Source organism: Ostrinia nubilalis, chromosome 20, assembly GCF_963855985.1.
Source record: "Ostrinia nubilalis chromosome 20, ilOstNubi1.1, whole genome shotgun sequence".
NCBI lineage: Eukaryota > Metazoa > Arthropoda > Insecta > Lepidoptera > Crambidae > Ostrinia > Ostrinia nubilalis.
Genome location: NC_087107.1, coordinates 14100528 through 14118060, shown reverse-complemented (window position 1 = coordinate 14118060; position 17533 = coordinate 14100528). Strand labels below are relative to the sequence as shown.

The window sequence follows — 17533 nt, the reverse complement described above, 5'->3', positions numbered from 1 at the left end:
TCTCGAGCGGCGCCCACAAAGTTCGTTCCATTATCGCTGTAGAGATCAGCGCAATGTCCACGTCTCGAAACAAATCGTTTAAAAGCTGCTAGAAATCCCTGTGAAGTGAGATCGGTTACAGCCTCTAGATGCACAGCCCTTGTGGCCATGCATACAAATAGGCAAATGTAGCCTTTGTATGCTCGGTAACCTCTACCTTTAGAAGCTCTGATCTGGATGGGTCCAGCATAATCAACTCCACTCTGATAAAATGGGCGTATCGGCGTGATGCGTGCTGGAGGTAGCTGTCCCATGAGTTGATGTCTAAATTGTGCTGCATGTCGTACACATGTGACACATTTGCGCACAAACAATTTTGTGCGGTTTTTTACATCAAGAATCCAATATTTCGATCGTAGATAATTTACCATCAATTGAGGTCCTCCGTGAAGGGTTCGTTGGTGAGCATCGGCAATGACAAGATCTGTGAAGTGAGATTTTGATGGTAAAACAATCGGGTGTTTTTTGTTATCACTGATGTTAGCTCTCTCAAGACGACCACCAACTCTCAAAATGCCTTCACGATCCAGAAAAGGAGTCAAAGTGGTAAGTTTGCTCTTCTTGTTAACTGTACCTGTAGTCTCGATATCTTTGATTTCTTGTGCAAAATGAGCAGCTTGACACGCTCTTATGCTAACTAGAATTGCTTCTGAAAGTTCTTTGCTAGTTAACCATATCGGAAACGTCGTTGCTTCAATAGATTTCTTTGCCTTTGATGCAAATCTCCTACAATAAGCTATAACTCTTATTAGTTTTTGTAAAGACGAATACTTGGTCCACAATTCAAATTCATCTTCTTTGGTTACATGGTAAGCTTTCTTTTCTTTCTCTTCTAGGTTCGTGTCCTTTATGTCCGTTCTGTCGTGTTCTATGGTTATGTTTTTTAACCATGCAGGTCCACTTTTCCAGAGAGGAAGTGTATCATATTCAGATGGGTTGACTCCACGGGAAGCGCAATCTGCAGGGTTATCAGAGGATACCACATGTGACCACTGTTCTCGGTCTAAAATAGCTAAAATCTCTGACACTCGATTTGCTATGAACGTCTTCCAGCGACTTGGATGACTGCTCAGCCAAGCTAAAACGATCGTTGAATCCGTCCATGCATGTAAGTTTGACTTTGGTACCTTCAAAATTTCTGAGACTTCCTTTAACAACTTCGCTAGTAGAACAGCGCCGCACAACTCAAGCTTTGGGATGGAAATTTGCTTTATTGGAGCTACTTTTGTTTTGCAGGTGATAAGAGTGACCATAACATTTCCAGTTTCATCTACCACGCGCGCATAGACCACAGCAGCATATGCATCAGACGAAGCGTCGCTGAAGCCGTGTAACTCAACTGTGATACACTTTGAATTCGTACCAATCCAGCGCGGCAGGCGAAATTGAGTAAGTGCAGTAAGTTCACCTCGGTAAGTACTCCAATCTTTAAAAAGCTTTGCTGGTAACTCCTCATCCCAACCGATTCCTGCTAACCATAGCTTTTGTATGAACATTTTTGCTTTTACGATGACTGGAGCAAGCCATCCCAAAGGGTCATACAACTTTGAAATATCTGAAATAACTTTTCTCTTTGTTACAGGTTCACTGATAGGTGGTAGCTGCACGGAGTATTCGAAGACGTCAGTTCGTCGGTTCCAGGTAAGTCCAAGAATTTTGATAATTTCATCTACTTTGAGTTCCAAATTGCTTGTTGTTGTTTCTGAATCCTTGCTTATTTCGTTCAACAGTGTTTCATTATTGCTTGACCATTTTTGAAGTTCAAATCCCCCTTTGCTTAGTAACTCATTCATTTGTTGAAATATTTGTTTTCCTTCCAGAACTGTGTCACATCCAGTAAGTAGATCATCCACATAAAAATCATTTAGGACTCTTTCTGCTGCCAATGGAAACTGTTCACCTTCATCATACGCGACTTGATGCAGTGCTCTGACTGCAAGATATGGGGCTGAGGCAGTGCCAAAGGTGACTCGCAACAATCGCAGATGTTCTATCTCTTCTTGCGGCTTGGTTCGCCAGACTAATCGTTGATAATCTACATCTTCGTTAGCTACTTTTATTTGGCGATACATTTTGACTATATCGGCCACCAAGCAAATAGGATGCAGTCTCCACCTCATCGCCAAATGACGAAGATCCGATTGAAGCCTTGGGCCTACCAACAATTCGCTGTTGAGAGATACACCATTCTTGTCTCGACATGAAGCGTCAAAAACGACTCTCAGTTTGGTTGTTGTTCTATTGAGCTTCACTACTGCGTGATGAGGTAAGTACACACTTTCTGATTTGTCGATCTCGTCGTTTGGTACTTTTTCCATGTGACCCAGCTCCAGATACTCTGCAATAACATCGGAATAGAGATCCTTGAGATTTGGTGATTTTGATATACGTCTTTCTTGCATTAAAAATCTGCTTACAGCTATTTCTCGCGAGTTGCCTGATTTACAGTTCGGGTTTTCTTCTTTAAATGGCAGTTTCACAATATAACGTCCAGAAGGGTCTCTTGTGGTTGTTTGTTTGAAAAATTCTTCGCATTTTTGTTCTTCAGGTGTGTGGTGACGTTTATCGAGAAGACACTGATCAGATTCTATTTCCCAAAAGCGTTTAAGATCAAACTCTTCTTCAACAACTTGAGTGTGTAATGTTGTTATGATGTTTCTACAGCTTGGTTCAGTTTTACTACTTTCAGATACTTGACCAGATAATATCCAGCCGAGTCTGGTGTTTTGAGCTATAGGACACCCTATTGGACCCTTAACTAGTCCCTCAGATAATATCTGACAATACACCTCTGCACCTAACAGCAAGTCTATTTTGTTTGGAACATTAAACTTTGGATCAGCCAACTTCATTTCAGGCATGTGTGACCAAAGTTTCAAATCAACCTGTCGTTCAGGAAGAAATGTGGTAAGTTTGGTAAGAACGTGAGCTTTCACCCTAATTGTGAAGTTCGGATCGTAGATAGATTGCAGTTTGATGTTAACTACATGTTTAGAGTTGACTGATGAGCTACAATCACTCCCTACCCCAGTTATAACACTTCTGCTTGCTACTTTCTTCAGCCCAAGTAATTGGACTGCAGACTCCGTCACGAACGAGGCCTGTGATCCCTGGTCCAATAAAGACCTAAGTGTTATGAACGATCCATTATTTGTTTCCGCTTTTACTAACGCGGTTGCTAAAAGAACTTGACTCTTGTTGTTAGAGAAGCAAGTGGTAATGTTGGTTTGCTGGTCAATGTCATCAGATGTTGTTGCTGTTGTCGCAACGACATGATTGGTTCTTGATGGGTTAATCGATTGTGTTGTTTGAACATTGTTGGATGGTACGTTGGTATTAGTTGAATGCAATAAAGAGTGATGCTTCTTATTGCAGATTCTACATCTAGTAGGCAAACGACAAGTCATAACCGAATGATTCGCGCCTAAGCAGTTAAAACAAAAATTGTTGGTTTGGACAAAGTTACCGCGAGCTGATAGTGTTTCATTTGCGAATTTCTTACAATTGCCAAGTTTATGGTTGTTGTCAGAACAATAAGAACAAGAAACCGATATTTTGCTAGGGCTGCTCTCTACTACATGATGAGACTGGGTACTTTTCATAACTTTGGGATCCAAAAATTCGAGAGACCTAAAGCGATGTTCTATGAAATCTAAAAATTGCTTTAATGTTGGTAAATCATTGGTAAGATCACAAATTTTTGCTTCCCACAGTTTGCGAGATTCATTATCTAATTTTGAAGACAAAATATAAATAAGAATGATGTCCCAATTTTCAGTTTTTACACCTGTGTTAGCTAATGCATTTAGACATTCATTTGTAGTATCAAACAGATCTTTAAGCGCAGTTGAATTTTCTTGAGCAATGTTCTTTTGACTGAAAAACCTTTTTAAAATACAATTAGTTACATACTTCTTATTGTTAAATCTACTTTCCAAAAGGCTCCAACACACAGAATAATTGTCACTTGTAATTGGTAGATGACGCACCAACTGCTCCGCTTCACCAGTTAGGTAGCTTTTCAGGTAATGAAGTTTCTGTACCTTTTGTAAGGAGTTGTTGTTGTGGACAAGTGACAAGAAAAGATCTCGAAATGTGATCCATTCGGCATATTTCCCAGAAAAGCAGGGTATGGAGATCTTGGGCAGCTGCACTCTGACTTGCTCCCCCTCACTTTGTGATGTTTCCTGATGTCTGACTTCTACCTGAATGCACCTTTTCAATTTTTCTTTTAGTTCGGTCTTATATTCGGTGTATGATTCCTCGGTCTTGCTGAAAAAGTCTTCAGTGAAATATTCCGATTCTTGGTACTCAGCATCGCTTACTTCACAAATAATTGTATCGTGAGTTTTGTTGAAGTTTTGCCACAATTCCGATAAATTTTCTAATTTTGTTTCGATGTAACTAGTTGTTATTCTGACACTTGGAGACTTGGCAAAATTTATTTTGTATTTGTTAATTCGGTTGAAGATTTCGTTTTGACTTCTCACTAGTTTCTTCATCATTATCGGCTCGAATGACCATGAATAAAGTCCAACAATGTATTTGATGATAAAATATCATTTATTTTGCTTTAGTTTCACAAAAAACAATTCTTCCGTGACACTGTTGATGACATGACATTTTCTTCTTTTTTATTACTTTATGGTATTAAACAAACGTAGTTTACCAATAAACCTTCATAATACAGTTCACTGTTGTCATTTTATTGATTCCCGGTCGAGACCCCCACAGATTATAATATGGTCTTTCAAGTATGAACACGAAACGAAAAAAAAAATTTCCTTCGTCGTGGCATTTAAAGTTATGTAACATATTCGTATATGTTTACAGAGGACGCCAAACAACACGCGGCGAGTATAGAGGAACTCAAACGGCGATGGGATAACATCCAGCGGAAACTACTCGAGATACGAAACACGATGAACCTTCTGGAGGACAAGGACAACTTCTACAAGAACCTGGAAGCGTTCCAGAGGGAGCTCGACGAGATTCACGAGTGGAAGGAGAAAATGCTGACCGACAAGGCGACGAACAACCAACTGATACACCTCCGAAACAAGATACGCGCCCTCAAGCAATCGGAGATGAAGCTGAAGGAGCTGAACGCGCAGTCGATAATACTGCTGACGAAATCGATATCGAAATCGCACAAGGACGAAATCGAAGCGGACTCGAAGCGAGTCAACGACGCGTACGAGCGGCTGCTCACGCTGCTGAGCACGCGCGAGGTGGAGCTCAAGCTGGCGCTCAGCAAGGGCCCGGGACAAGCGCACGAGGACGATTTCAAGGGGCTGCAGGCCCGGATCGAACGCATCGAGGGCCAGATCATAGCGGAGCACGCCATCATCTGCGACAAGCACAAGATGGAGGACAAGCTCAAGGAGCTGGCGCAGCTCAGGAAAGAGTTGGAGGAGCTGCAGAACACGTACGACGCCGTGGTCAAGGAGCGCCGCGAGAAGTACGCGAAGGGCAGCATGGAGGAGCTCAACTTCAGGAGCAGCCTCGAGAACCTGGTCATGAGATACGGGGATTCAAAAGCCATATTGGACCAGAAGATTGGCAAAATTGAGAAAGGTTTTTGTTTTCTTTTTTTTTATTTCGCTTTTTTAAAGTTTTTTTTTTGTTATGATTTTTATGTTATCTTTTTATTTTGTTAGGGCTGAACCTTCTGAACCAACTCGAAGAAGACACGCAGGAGCTGAGTAAATGGCTCGCCAACGTAGAGGAATTCTTGTCAGAAAACAGTTCGATACCCGTGGGAGAGGTCGAGCAATTGGAAAAATTACTCGACATTAGCAATGTAAGTATTTTTTGGGATTTTTAACACAGTGTAATTTTGCCAGTTTAGTCTACAACTGTGGTCTTTTTTCCAGAAATACGACGAAGATAAGAAGAAATACTTATCCAAACTGGACTCTATCCAAACCGCAAAGGACACGATCCTCGAGGACTGTGATGACAGCCTTTCCAAGAGCATCCAGGCGAGCACCAAAGACCTGAAGGCGCGCTTCGACGCCGCCACCGACAAGGCCTTCAAACTGAACGAGGGCCTCCGTAGAGCTCTAGAAAAGACCGAGGGGGTCTTCAGAAAGATCGAGGAGATGGAGCAGTGGCTCCAGGACATCGAGGAGCAGAGCCCGAAGGAGGACGAGTGCGAGATCAAGGACTCCGCCGATTTGTACCAAATGAAGGTCCGGTTCCAGACCTTGAAGGAAAAGTGTGACGACAAAACTCCCGAGTTCAGGAATTTGAATGAAGCAAGTGAGTACATGACTTTGAATTATTTACTTATCAGTTCAGATTTCCTTATTTATAGCTCTTTATCTTCTGAAAGATATCAGGTTACTTTCGATATTCTTTCGTACAGCTTTTGTGCAAACTATAACCACAAACTGTTGTAGAACTACCCATTCATAAATTCAAAGCACATATTAAAAGTACCTTAATGAAAAAGGGCTACTATAAAGTCGATGATTATTTAAAAGATAAAAATGTTTGGGATGCGTAACTGCCTAGCTTGCATAAATATTTATAACTATGTATTTTGAAAACCTGTAAACCTTTGAAAAAGAGGCTGACAATAGTGTCTGAGTTTCTTGCGCTGCTTCTTCTCAGCACTGGCCCATTTATTGTCCTGAAGCAGTGGTAGGGTTAATACTGGGACGTGTAAAAGTGATTTTTTAAAGCCTACTTACAGAAATAAATTAGTTTTTTACAGAGTTTTTATAAGCCTAGGCGTAGGCGCAGACCATCGACTTTGTTGACCGATTGTTGGACCCGATTCTAATTTCTATGAAGAATCGACCGATAACAAATCGGTGTAATCAATCAATCGATCGACAAATAATCGGTAGTCTGCGCCTAGGCTAACAATTCGTTTTCTATTGCGCAGGCAACGACATCCTGCTGCAGTCGGAGGCGGCGCCGCCGGCCGCGCTCACTAAACGCGTCACGCACATCAACGCGCGTTGGACGCAAGTTACGCACGGCGTCTACGAGCGATACAAGTGAGTGCACGGTTAACTTGGCCACAGAATAATAATAAGTACTACGTTTTACTTCGCGAAGGTATTTAAAACAATGTATGCTCAATGTCATTAACAATATGGTGTAATTTAGCCTGTCTCAAGAGTCAAGCACCATTTTGTTGACAAACGTCAGTGATCGGCACTGCGCCGAAGCTATAGGGCTGACTTCGGTAAAATGATGTGACGTGAGGTGCCAAACTGCGGAAAATAGCGGAGGAAATACATGATTTAGCATGAATTATTATCATGAATAATATTAACTACTTATTTACCTCTCAGTGTCTTGAGGCAACTTAAAAAAGTACATTCTGTGTTTTTATTATTATTTAGGCAGTTAAATACTGCACAGTATTTAGTACACCATTTTCTTTATTTTCTTCCATCATACACAAGAATACGCGTGCGTGAGTCAATGTTCGCTCGTATGTGAGGCTTTGTCGAATAGTATCCTGTAGGTGGGCCATCGTGCGTGTTTTGTTTACGATGTAAACTCGCGGAGATGAACAGGCCTGATTAAACCCGCTGCGGATACGCCGCGCGTGTTTTGTTTTATTGCTTATTGAGCAAGTGTATGACCGTGTGTTGTGTGCGCAGGGTGCTGGCGGAGGCGTGGCACGAGACGGGCGAGCTGCGCGCGTGGCTGACGCAGGAGGCGGCGTGGCTGGACGGGCTGCAGCGCCGCCTGCGCCGCTCGCCCAACGCGCCCGCCGACGCCGAGGAGATCACCGACGACCTCTACGTGAGCTCATCCCCCCTCTCTCCCCTGCTAAAAGATTGTCGTTGTAATACCACTTCACAGAGTTCATATTCCTAGGGACTTATTACAAATAGTACTGCAAGAGAAAATGGTGGACCGACGGCCTCATAAAGGTAGCAAGAAGGCGCTGGATGCAGGTCGCTACCAACCGGGCGATATGGAAATCATTGGGCGAAATGATGATTGCAAAAAGTTAGATACACGTTGAACACTTGTTTAGCCACACCACGATAGACAAACGGTGAAGCAGTCGGATTATTCGACTCGTTATCCGAGCCCCGCTGGCGCTCGACTATTGTTGTGAACTCACTCGTGACACTAGCTTTTAGCTTAGTACAAGTTAGGGATTATTAGTATTTGGTGCAAAAATAAATAACTATTGTTCATAAAAAAATTCATTATCGTCAGGCAGGTTTAACTGAGAACGTAATGTTCATGTTTTTTTCCTTCACCCAGGACTTGGAGAACTACCTGCAGAACCACAGCGACGAGCGGCTGGCGCGCATCCAGGACATCGGCAAGCAGCTGATGGACGCGCACATCATGCCGGCCTGGATCCGCGCGCAGGTCCGCGCCGTCACCGACGCCTGGGACACGCACCGCGCGCAGGTACCACCACAGCGACGAGCGGCTGGGACACGCACCGCGCGCAGGTACCACCACAGCGACGAGCGGCTGGGACACGCACCGCGCGCAGGTACCACCACAGCGACGAGCGGCTGGCGCGCATCCAGGACATCGTACCACCACAGCGACGAGCGGCTGGCGCGCATCCAGGACATCGGCAAGCAGCTGATGGACGCGCACATCATGCCGGCCTGGATCCGCGCGCAGGTCCGCGCCGTCACCGACGCCTGGGACACGCACCGCGCGCAGGTACCACCACAGCGACGAGCGGCTGGGACACGCACCGCGCGCAGGTACCACCACAGCGACGAGCGGCTGGGACACGCACCGCGCGCAGGTACCACCACAGCGACGAGCGGCTGGCGCGCATCCAGGACATCGTACCACCACAGCGACGAGCGGCTGGCGCGCATCCAGGACATCGGCAAGCAGCTGATGGACGCGCACATCATGCCGGCCTGGATCCGCGCGCAGGTCCGCGCCGTCACCGACGCCTGGGACACGCACCGCGCGCAGGTACCACCACAGCGACGAGCGGCTGGGACACGCACCGCGCGCAGGTACCACCACAGCGACGAGCGGCTGGGACACGCACCGCGCGCAGGTACCACCACAGCGACGAGCGGCTGGCGCGCATCCAGGACATCGTACCACCACAGCGACGAGCGGCTGGCGCGCATCCAGGACATCGGCAAGCAGCTGATGGACGCGCACATCATGCCGGCCTGGATCCGGGCGCAGGTCCGCGCCGTCACCGACGCCTGGGACACGCACCGCGCGCAGGTACCACCACAGCGACGAGCGGCTGGGACACGCACCGCGCGCAGGTACCACCACAGCGACGAGCGGCTGGGACACGCACCGCGCGCAGGTACCACCACAGCGACGAGCGGCTGGCGCGCATCCAGGACATCGTACCACCACAGCGACGAGCGGCTGGCGCGCATCCAGGACATCGGCAAGCAGCTGATGGACGCGCACATCATGCCGGCCTGGATCCGCGCGCAGGTCCGCGCCGTCACCGACGCCTGGGACACGCACCGCGCGCAGGTACCACCACAGCGACGAGCGGCTGGGACACGCACCGCGCGCAGGTACCACCACAGCGACGAGCGGCTGGGACACGCACCGCGCGCAGGTACCACCACAGCGACGAGCGGCTGGCGCGCATCCAGGACATCGTACCACCACAGCGACGAGCGGCTGGCGCGCATCCAGGACATCGTACCACCACAGCGACGAGCGGCTGGCGCGCATCCAGGACATCGTACCACCACAGCGACGAGCGGCTGGCGCGCATCCAGGACATCGTACCACCACAGCGACGAGCGGCTGGCGCGCATCCAGGACATCGTACCACCACAGCGACGAGCGGCTGGCGCGCATCCAGGACATCGTACCACCACAGCGACGAGCGGCTGGCGCGCATCCAGGACATCGTACCACCACAGCGACGAGCGGCTGGCGCGCATCCAGGACATCGTACCACCACAGCGACGAGCGGCTGGCGCGCATCCAGGACATCGTACCACCACAGCGACGAGCGGCTGGCGCGCATCCAGGACATCGTACCACCACAGCGACGAGCGGCTGGCGCGCATCCAGGACATCGTACCACCACAGCGACGAGCGGCTGGCGCGCATCCAGGACATCGTACCACCACAGCGACGAGCGGCTGGCGCGCATCCAGGACATCGTACCACCACAGCGACGAGCGGCTGGCGCGCATCCAGGACATCGGCGAGCAGCTGATGGACGCGCACATCATGCCGGCCTGGATCCGCGCGCAGGTCCGCGCCGTCACCGACGCCTGGGACACGCACCGCGCGCAGGTACCACCACAGCGACGAGCGGCTGGGACACGCACCGCGCGCAGGTACCACCACAGCGACGAGCGGCTGGGACACGCACCGCGCGCAGGTACCACCACAGCGACGAGCGGCTGGCGCGCATCCAGGACATCGTACCACCACAGCGACGAGCGGCTGGCGCGCATCCAGGACATCGTACCACCACAGCGACGAGCGGCTGGCGCGCATCCAGGACATCGTACCACCACAGCGACGAGCGGCTGGCGCGCATCCAGGACATCGTACCACCACAGCGACGAGCGGCTGGCGCGCATCCAGGACATCGTACCACCACAGCGACGAGCGGCTGGCGCGCATCCAGGACATCGTACCACCACAGCGACGAGCGGCTGGCGCGCATCCAGGACATCGTACCACCACAGCGACGAGCGGCTGGCGCGCATCCAGGACATCGTACCACCACAGCGACGAGCGGCTGGCGCGCATCCAGGACATCGTACCACCACAGCGACGAGCGGCTGGCGCGCATCCAGGACATCGGCGAGCAGCTGATGGACGCGCACATCATGCCGGCCTGGATCCGCGCGCAGGTCCGCGCCGTCACCGACGCCTGGGACAAGCACCGCGCGCAGGTATTGGTGGACGAGGTTCTACATGCTGGCAGACCAAAAACACCGATCATCCCTAGCCATATACCAACCTTTCAGTTTTTGGCTTCTGAGCAGGGAGACGACAAATGAAACAGCTGGATGCGTGGGTGATAATCAAGAGCCCAGTTTATTAATTATTAACAAGTAACTGTATTGTGTCTATTAAACAAATGCAGTATACGCTGACACTACAAATTGTACGGCCGAATCGCGGAAGATGTACGCGGACTTGCAGCTGCATAGGGCAGATCGCAATCCACCGCGTCACACTGATTCCCTACCAATTCTTTAACTATCTATCCTTTGTTCTTAAGTTCTCTGAGGCATGGACGCTACAAAAAGGTTGTTCTGTTAGTCTGTTACTGAGTAACACGAAAATAATTTTCCTCCTCCGAGTTCGATTCTTTGCAGCAGAACGCCAGAACCTGATGTAGGTCTACGTATAAAAGGTAGAATCACCTGCGTCTCCTCCTTGACAAGTTACCTGCACCATTTGCCCATCTCGTCCCAGCGCGTACAGTCAGCGTCAAATAGTTCGTGACACCCAAAATGGCCAAAAAGTTGACAACACAACCTTATTTCAATTGTAACAAAGACGTGTTGCGAACTTTTTGATTACTTGAGTGTCACGAACTATTTGACGCTGACTGTACCTCCTGCCGGCTGCCGGCGAGGCAGTCGCGTCAGTGAATTATAATGTGTATAATGCGCAGGCGGCGGCGCGGCTGCAGCTGCTGGAGCGCTCGGCGCGCGAGGCGGCGCAGTCGGAGCTGGCGCTGGACCGCCTGCAGCAGTGGCTCGACCGCCTGCTGGCCGCGCCCCCGGACCAGACGGAAGACAAGGAGGTAACGAGATTCCGCTCTATACAGGGTGGAATTTTGTAATGCCACCTGGAGGGAAAGTACTCTTAATATTGTAGATAGAAAATTTTTCTCAAAGAAAACATTCCTTTATTTTTAAAAAGAAATAGAACTGCATTCAAAGATTTCCAAAAAATTGCTTGATACACCCGGGAATCGAACCAACTAAAATCTGTAAAAAATTACAGCCTGTATTTTTATTGCATCGATCGTTAGGGTCAAGTATAAGGATGAAGTCTCTCTAACAAACTTGATAAATCAAATGAAAGGAAATCCATAAAATCTTAAATTATTTTAATCATGTACAGAAAATTGTATGGTATGGTAGTGAATTTTCAAAAATTTTTCGAATATCTATGAATGCAGTTCTCTTTCTTTTCAAAAATAAAGGAATGTTTTCTTTCAGTAAAATTTTCTATCTGCAGTATTAAGAGTACTTTCCCTCCAGGTGGCATTACAAAATTCCACCCTGTATATCGCTTGAGTTATTTTTTTACCGAACTTACTGTTTTGTCGGACACTATTAAGTCGACTCGGGTTGATAAATAAACGTTAAAATGGCCGTCGATTCCGTAGAGTCTGATGGAGGAGTTCCCGCGCCAGCGCCAAGTGGTGGAGGAAGTGCGAGCGCAAGTGCGCGCCTACCGCGACGCCGGCAAGCACGAGGCCGCCGCGCGCCTCGACGAGCAGCTCGAATTGGTCCTGGTATGTTCAACTCTGTTCAGATGTTGTTTACAGTTCCCGTTTCTACTTAATGTTAAAAGTTTTGTATAAAACGTGTGTCGTTATGTTTAGCGCAAGTTCACCGCAGCGGAGGAACGGCTGGCGGCCATGGGCGGCGGCAAAGCGGCAGACGACGGGGACGACCTGAGCGCGCGGCTGACGCGAGCCACCAACACGCTGCGAGAGGTGCAGCGAGCAGCCGCCGCCGGCCTGCAGCTGGCCGGCGCCGGCCCCGACGCCGTGCGCCACCAGCTGCGCCGCTGCCTGGTGAGTACCCGGCGGGGACACTGCCGGCCTGCAGCTGGCCGGCGCCGGGCCCGACGCCGTGCGCCACCAGCTGCGCCGCTGCCTGGTGAGTACCCGGCGGGGACACTGCCGGCCTGCAGCTGGCCGGCGCCGGGCCCGACGCCGTGCGCCACCAGCTGCGCCGCTGCCTGGTGAGTACCCGGCGGGGACACTGCCGGCCTGCAGCTGGCCGGCGCCGGCCCCGACGCCGTGCGCCACCAGCTGCGCCGCTGCCTGGTGAGTACCCGGCGGGGACACTGCCGGCCTGCAGCTGGCCGGCGCCGGCCCCGACGCCGTGCGCCACCAGCTGCGCCGCTGCCTGGTGAGTACCCGGCGGGGACACTGCCGGCCTGCAGCTGGCCGGCGCCGGCCCCGACGCCGTGCGCCACCAGCTGCGCCGCTGCCTGGTGAGTACCCGGCGGGGACACTGCCGGCCTGCAGCTGGCCGGCGCCGGCCCCGACGCCGTGCGCCACCAGCTGCGCCGCTGCCTGGTGAGTACCCGGCGGGGACACTGCCGGCCTGCAGCTGGCCGGCGCCGGGCCCGACGCCGTGCGCCACCAGCTGCGCCGCTGCCTGGTGAGTACCCGGCGGGGACACTGCCGGCCTGCAGCTGGCCGGCGCCGGGCCCGACGCCGTGCGCCACCAGCTGCGCCGCTGCCTGGTGAGTACCCGGCGGGGACACTGCCGGCCTGCAGCTGGCCGGCGCCGGGCCCGACGCCGTGCGCCACCAGCTGCGCCGCTGCCTGGTGAGTACCCGGCGGGGACACTGCCGGCCTGCAGCTGGCCGGCGCCGGGCCCGACGCCGTGCGCCACCAGCTGCGCCGCTGCCTGGTGAGTACCCGGCGGGGACACTGCCGGCCTGCAGCTGGCCGGCGCCGGGCCCGACGCCGTGCGCCACCAGCTGCGCCGCTGCCTGGTGAGTACCCGGCGGGGACACTGCCGGCCTGCAGCTGGCCTGACTCACCTCTAGCTGAGACAACTACTACTTTGAGTGAATGCTTCTGACGACGAATAGATATCGATACAAGTTGCATCACTAAACGCTAATACCCTGATATAATACCCTAAATGCTCAGTAATATGTTGCTAATCATAGTATATCCTAGCGAGTGTATTAGGATTACTTTATGAATGGTGCTGTGTCCCCTCGCGCGACAGTGACCTACATAGCTCTGCGCCGCCACGCTCCATCGGCCGCGACACGTGACTCGCGCGTGGCACCCACTTCCGCATTTTGCGAAAAGAAAAAAACTAAATCCCATACATGTAGTAATGTAGCTAAAGAATTACATAGATATTAAAAAGTTTATAAAGTTGCGATTAATGAAAAAAGTTTTAAAATTGAAAATCTAACACAGTTTATCATGCCACAGTGGGCGCACACAGTTGTTTGTATGCATTTAAATCCGCCGCGGGGTGACGTAACTGCGATTTATCAGAGTGCATGACCGCCGGCTATTATCAAACAGCTTCCGGCATCCACCGCACTGACATTCAATAGGCCATCTTCATGTAGGTATAATGTAGGTTACAGTTTTGGAGATTTCAGATTTTCGATCTAAAACAAAACATTTTTGATCATCGATAAGGTTGAATTCATCTAAAGAAACTCAGGAACTTCTGCACTCTGTTTGTCTATGGTCTAAACTTGTTTATGTACTTTTACGATCAGATAAATCTTTATGCTTAGTTCTCATGCAACCTAAAATTGAAACCGTATCGCAAATCGTTATCGACTTCCTGAAACAATAGTGTCCATAGAAGGTTATTATTATTTACGCTAAAGGTAAGGGGCCTGAATGATTGATCACTTAATTAGCCCGAGTCCGCTTGTGTTCGGGTGTTGCAATCGATACGGGCGATGCAGCGCGCGTAATGCCTCGCGTGCGCCGCGTTGAAAGGATTCGGATCAAGCGCCGTGATTGCCGCGCAGCTAGGAGACGGGCGATGTGGCATCGTTATTTTAAAGATGTGCGGGATAAAAGTTAAATCTAAGATGTTAGTTATGGGTTGCATCATGTTGCATGATGCTTTAATGCAATTCATGTTTGTTAATCTTTCACGCAAAAAGTACTGAACGGATTTTGATGAAACTTTACAGTGTTATTGTTTATAACCCAAAATAACACATCGGCTATAATTTATGACGATCTGTGACAAACTAAATTTCACGCGGGTGAATCCGCGGGCAAAAGCTAGTAAATCATATAAATGTCATCTCTCAAGCAAGATGAAATAAAATTTGATTAGTTAGGTCAACGTATGATTCGTTGCATTTGCATTACAGGGAAATTATAAATTACGAGTATAAAAAATAAAATAGTACCCAAAGTACACTCGTTACACCAATTAACTACTAACGGTCTTATTCATAATCATTTTTCACATTTTATCAAATGCTTATTAGAGGTTTATAAAACGTTTGATAAAAATTGTTATTCATAATCGTCATTTAGCGCTAAAATCCTCTTATAACTGTGTGATAAGTTATCGAGAGCTCGGGCCTTGTTTAAAGCTCTAATAAACCTATTTTAACCTAACTTTTATAAATGTCATTTCATATGAATGTCACTTCGTTGGTTTATTTATTCAAAATATCCTTGCTGTGATCCTTGCTTGTGAAAATGAATGCTATAAATGCAATTGTGCATTTAGCCAATAATGCCGACCCAGCGCGACGTAGAAAGCTCTACCGCCAACGAAGCAACCCATTCGATTTGCGGGACCTAAATTTTAAAATAAAATATAGGTTCAATAAGGACACAGTGCGCACCATCATAGATTTGGTGGAAGATGATCTGGTTCAGAGCGCTAGAGGTGGTGGCACGTGTCCTGAACTGCAAGTTTTAGTGGCCATAAGATGTTGGGGACGTCGTGAGGTAAGCACAAAAAAGTGTTTTATTTTATCCCTTTGTCGTGGCTGCTATAATTATTTTCATACATTTTCAGGTACAAGATGATGCTGGTGACCTCCATGGCCTAAGTCAGCCGACAGTGAGCCGGATATGCGCCAGAGTCGCGCATGCAATCGCGAATAAGGCAAATTCCTTCATCAAAATGCCTATCACTATAGGAGAGCAGGAAAGAATTAGTGCCAAATTTAGAGCAATTAAAAATTTTCCTGGGGTGATAGGAGCCATAGATTGCACCCACATTAAAATTAAAAAAACCGGAGGTGACATGGCCCAGTACTATATTAATAGAAAAGGCTATTATTCCCTGAATGTTCAGGTAAAATATATTTTGATTTTATACAGTTTACAACAGAGAAAGATTTGTTTTAATAATGTCTATAATTTTTACTTTGTATGATCTAAATTTTAGCAACATTCAACACTATATTATTGGATGGATTACCTACAGGATACTGTTTTTTTTATTTTAGGTTGTCTGTGATGCTGACCTCAAAATAATGGATATAGTGGCTAGATGGCGAGGCAGTACACATGACAGTCGAATTTTTATGGAGAGCAATATAAAACAACGATTTGAGGATAGGCAGTTTAGAGGACGCCTTATTGGCGATTCGGGCTACCCTCTTCTGCCATATCTATTTACACCTATTTTAAGGCCTAGTCGTCCAGAAGAAGAAGCATACAATAATGCTCACATCTCAACTAGGAACACTGTTGAAAGGTGTTTTGGGGTGTGGAAGCAGCGGTTCCAATGCCTACTCCATGGCTTACCAGTAAGCCTCCAAAATGGAAAAGCTGTGATCATAGCATTGGCTGTATTACATAATATAGCCATTGATATGAATGACACATTGTTAGGTAAATGTTATCAATTTGACTGTACATAAGGAATACAAATCTTTATGACAAAATGTTGACAAATTCATAATATTTTTCAGAACAACATATGGAGCAGGTCCCTGTAACTCCGCAACTTTCGACGGAGAACAGTGTTCACGACAACCGACCTTCATTGTTGAGGCGTAGGTCGCAGTTGATACTACAAAATTTTATAAATCAACATTTTTGAATGGTACTAAAATACATTTTGATAAATTCCAACGATTTACTTTTATGTAATGTCATTTGAGTTCATGAAAATGTTGTATTTTAATTTTTCAGATACTGTTCCTGGCATCTTAATGAAAATAAAAAGAATATTTGATTGAAAAATACCTGTATTTCAATTTTCAGTCCAATTTGTTACTATCACAAAAACAAAACCTGTAGTTCTCTTTAAAAAAGCAATTATTCTGCAAAAATTCAAAACAAATTACTTTATATCACTAATTTAAGTACAATTAGTTTCAACAAACTTACTTATTAAAAATCACAGTTCAATTCTTTAAAACAAAGAAATTGCTTAAGTATAAACGTTTCTATTCGGAGGTTATCAACCTTCTACATTTAAAACAAAATAACCATAATTTACACTATTATTATAAAGGCGAATGTTTGTGACTAGGCATATGTGTATTTACTTTATATCACTAATTTAAGTACAATTATTAAACTTACTTACTAAAAATCACAGTTCAATTCTTATAAACAAATAAATTGCTAAAACAGATAGATTATATAGTCTCGAATAACATATAGGCTTCTTTTTATCCTGGAAAAATGCACAGATCCTGTAGGTTACAGAAATAGTAGTCTACGCAGGCGGAGTCGTGGGCAACAGCTAGTTAATAGTAATCTCAAACTCTTATTAAGTTATGACTAGTAAACATATTCATAGCCGTCTAAATATATTGCAGAAACACAATCAAAATGCGGATTGGAACTGCATAAAAT

The 17533-nt window shown here is 47.7% G+C and overlaps 1 protein-coding gene across 1 annotated transcript; it reads left to right on the top strand.

The window, feature by feature from the left end:
- Window positions 1-15147: 15147 nt before the first annotated feature.
- Window positions 15148-16790, top strand: LOC135081809 (putative nuclease HARBI1). The gene is made up of 4 exons (XM_063976591.1): window positions 15148-15664; window positions 15735-16016; window positions 16171-16558; window positions 16639-16790. Exons 1-4 carry the CDS (start codon window positions 15410-15412, stop codon window positions 16767-16769), a joined length of 1056 nt encoding a protein of 351 aa, XP_063832661.1. The 5' UTR covers window positions 15148-15409; the 3' UTR covers window positions 16770-16790.
- The last annotated feature ends 743 nt before the right edge of the window (window positions 16791-17533 follow it).

Excerpts from the sequence above, each read along its gene's own strand:
- LOC135081809 (XM_063976591.1), top strand. The coding sequence starts at position 15,410 with ATGAATGCTATAAATGCAATTGTGCATTTAGCCAATAATGCCGACCCA. Across the intron at positions 15,665-15,734 it reads GATGTTGGGGACGTCGTGAG|GTACAAGATGATGCTGGTGA; the intron begins GTAAGCACAAAA and ends ATACATTTTCAG. Across the intron at positions 16,559-16,638 it reads TATGAATGACACATTGTTAG|AACAACATATGGAGCAGGTC; the intron begins GTAAATGTTATC and ends AATATTTTTCAG.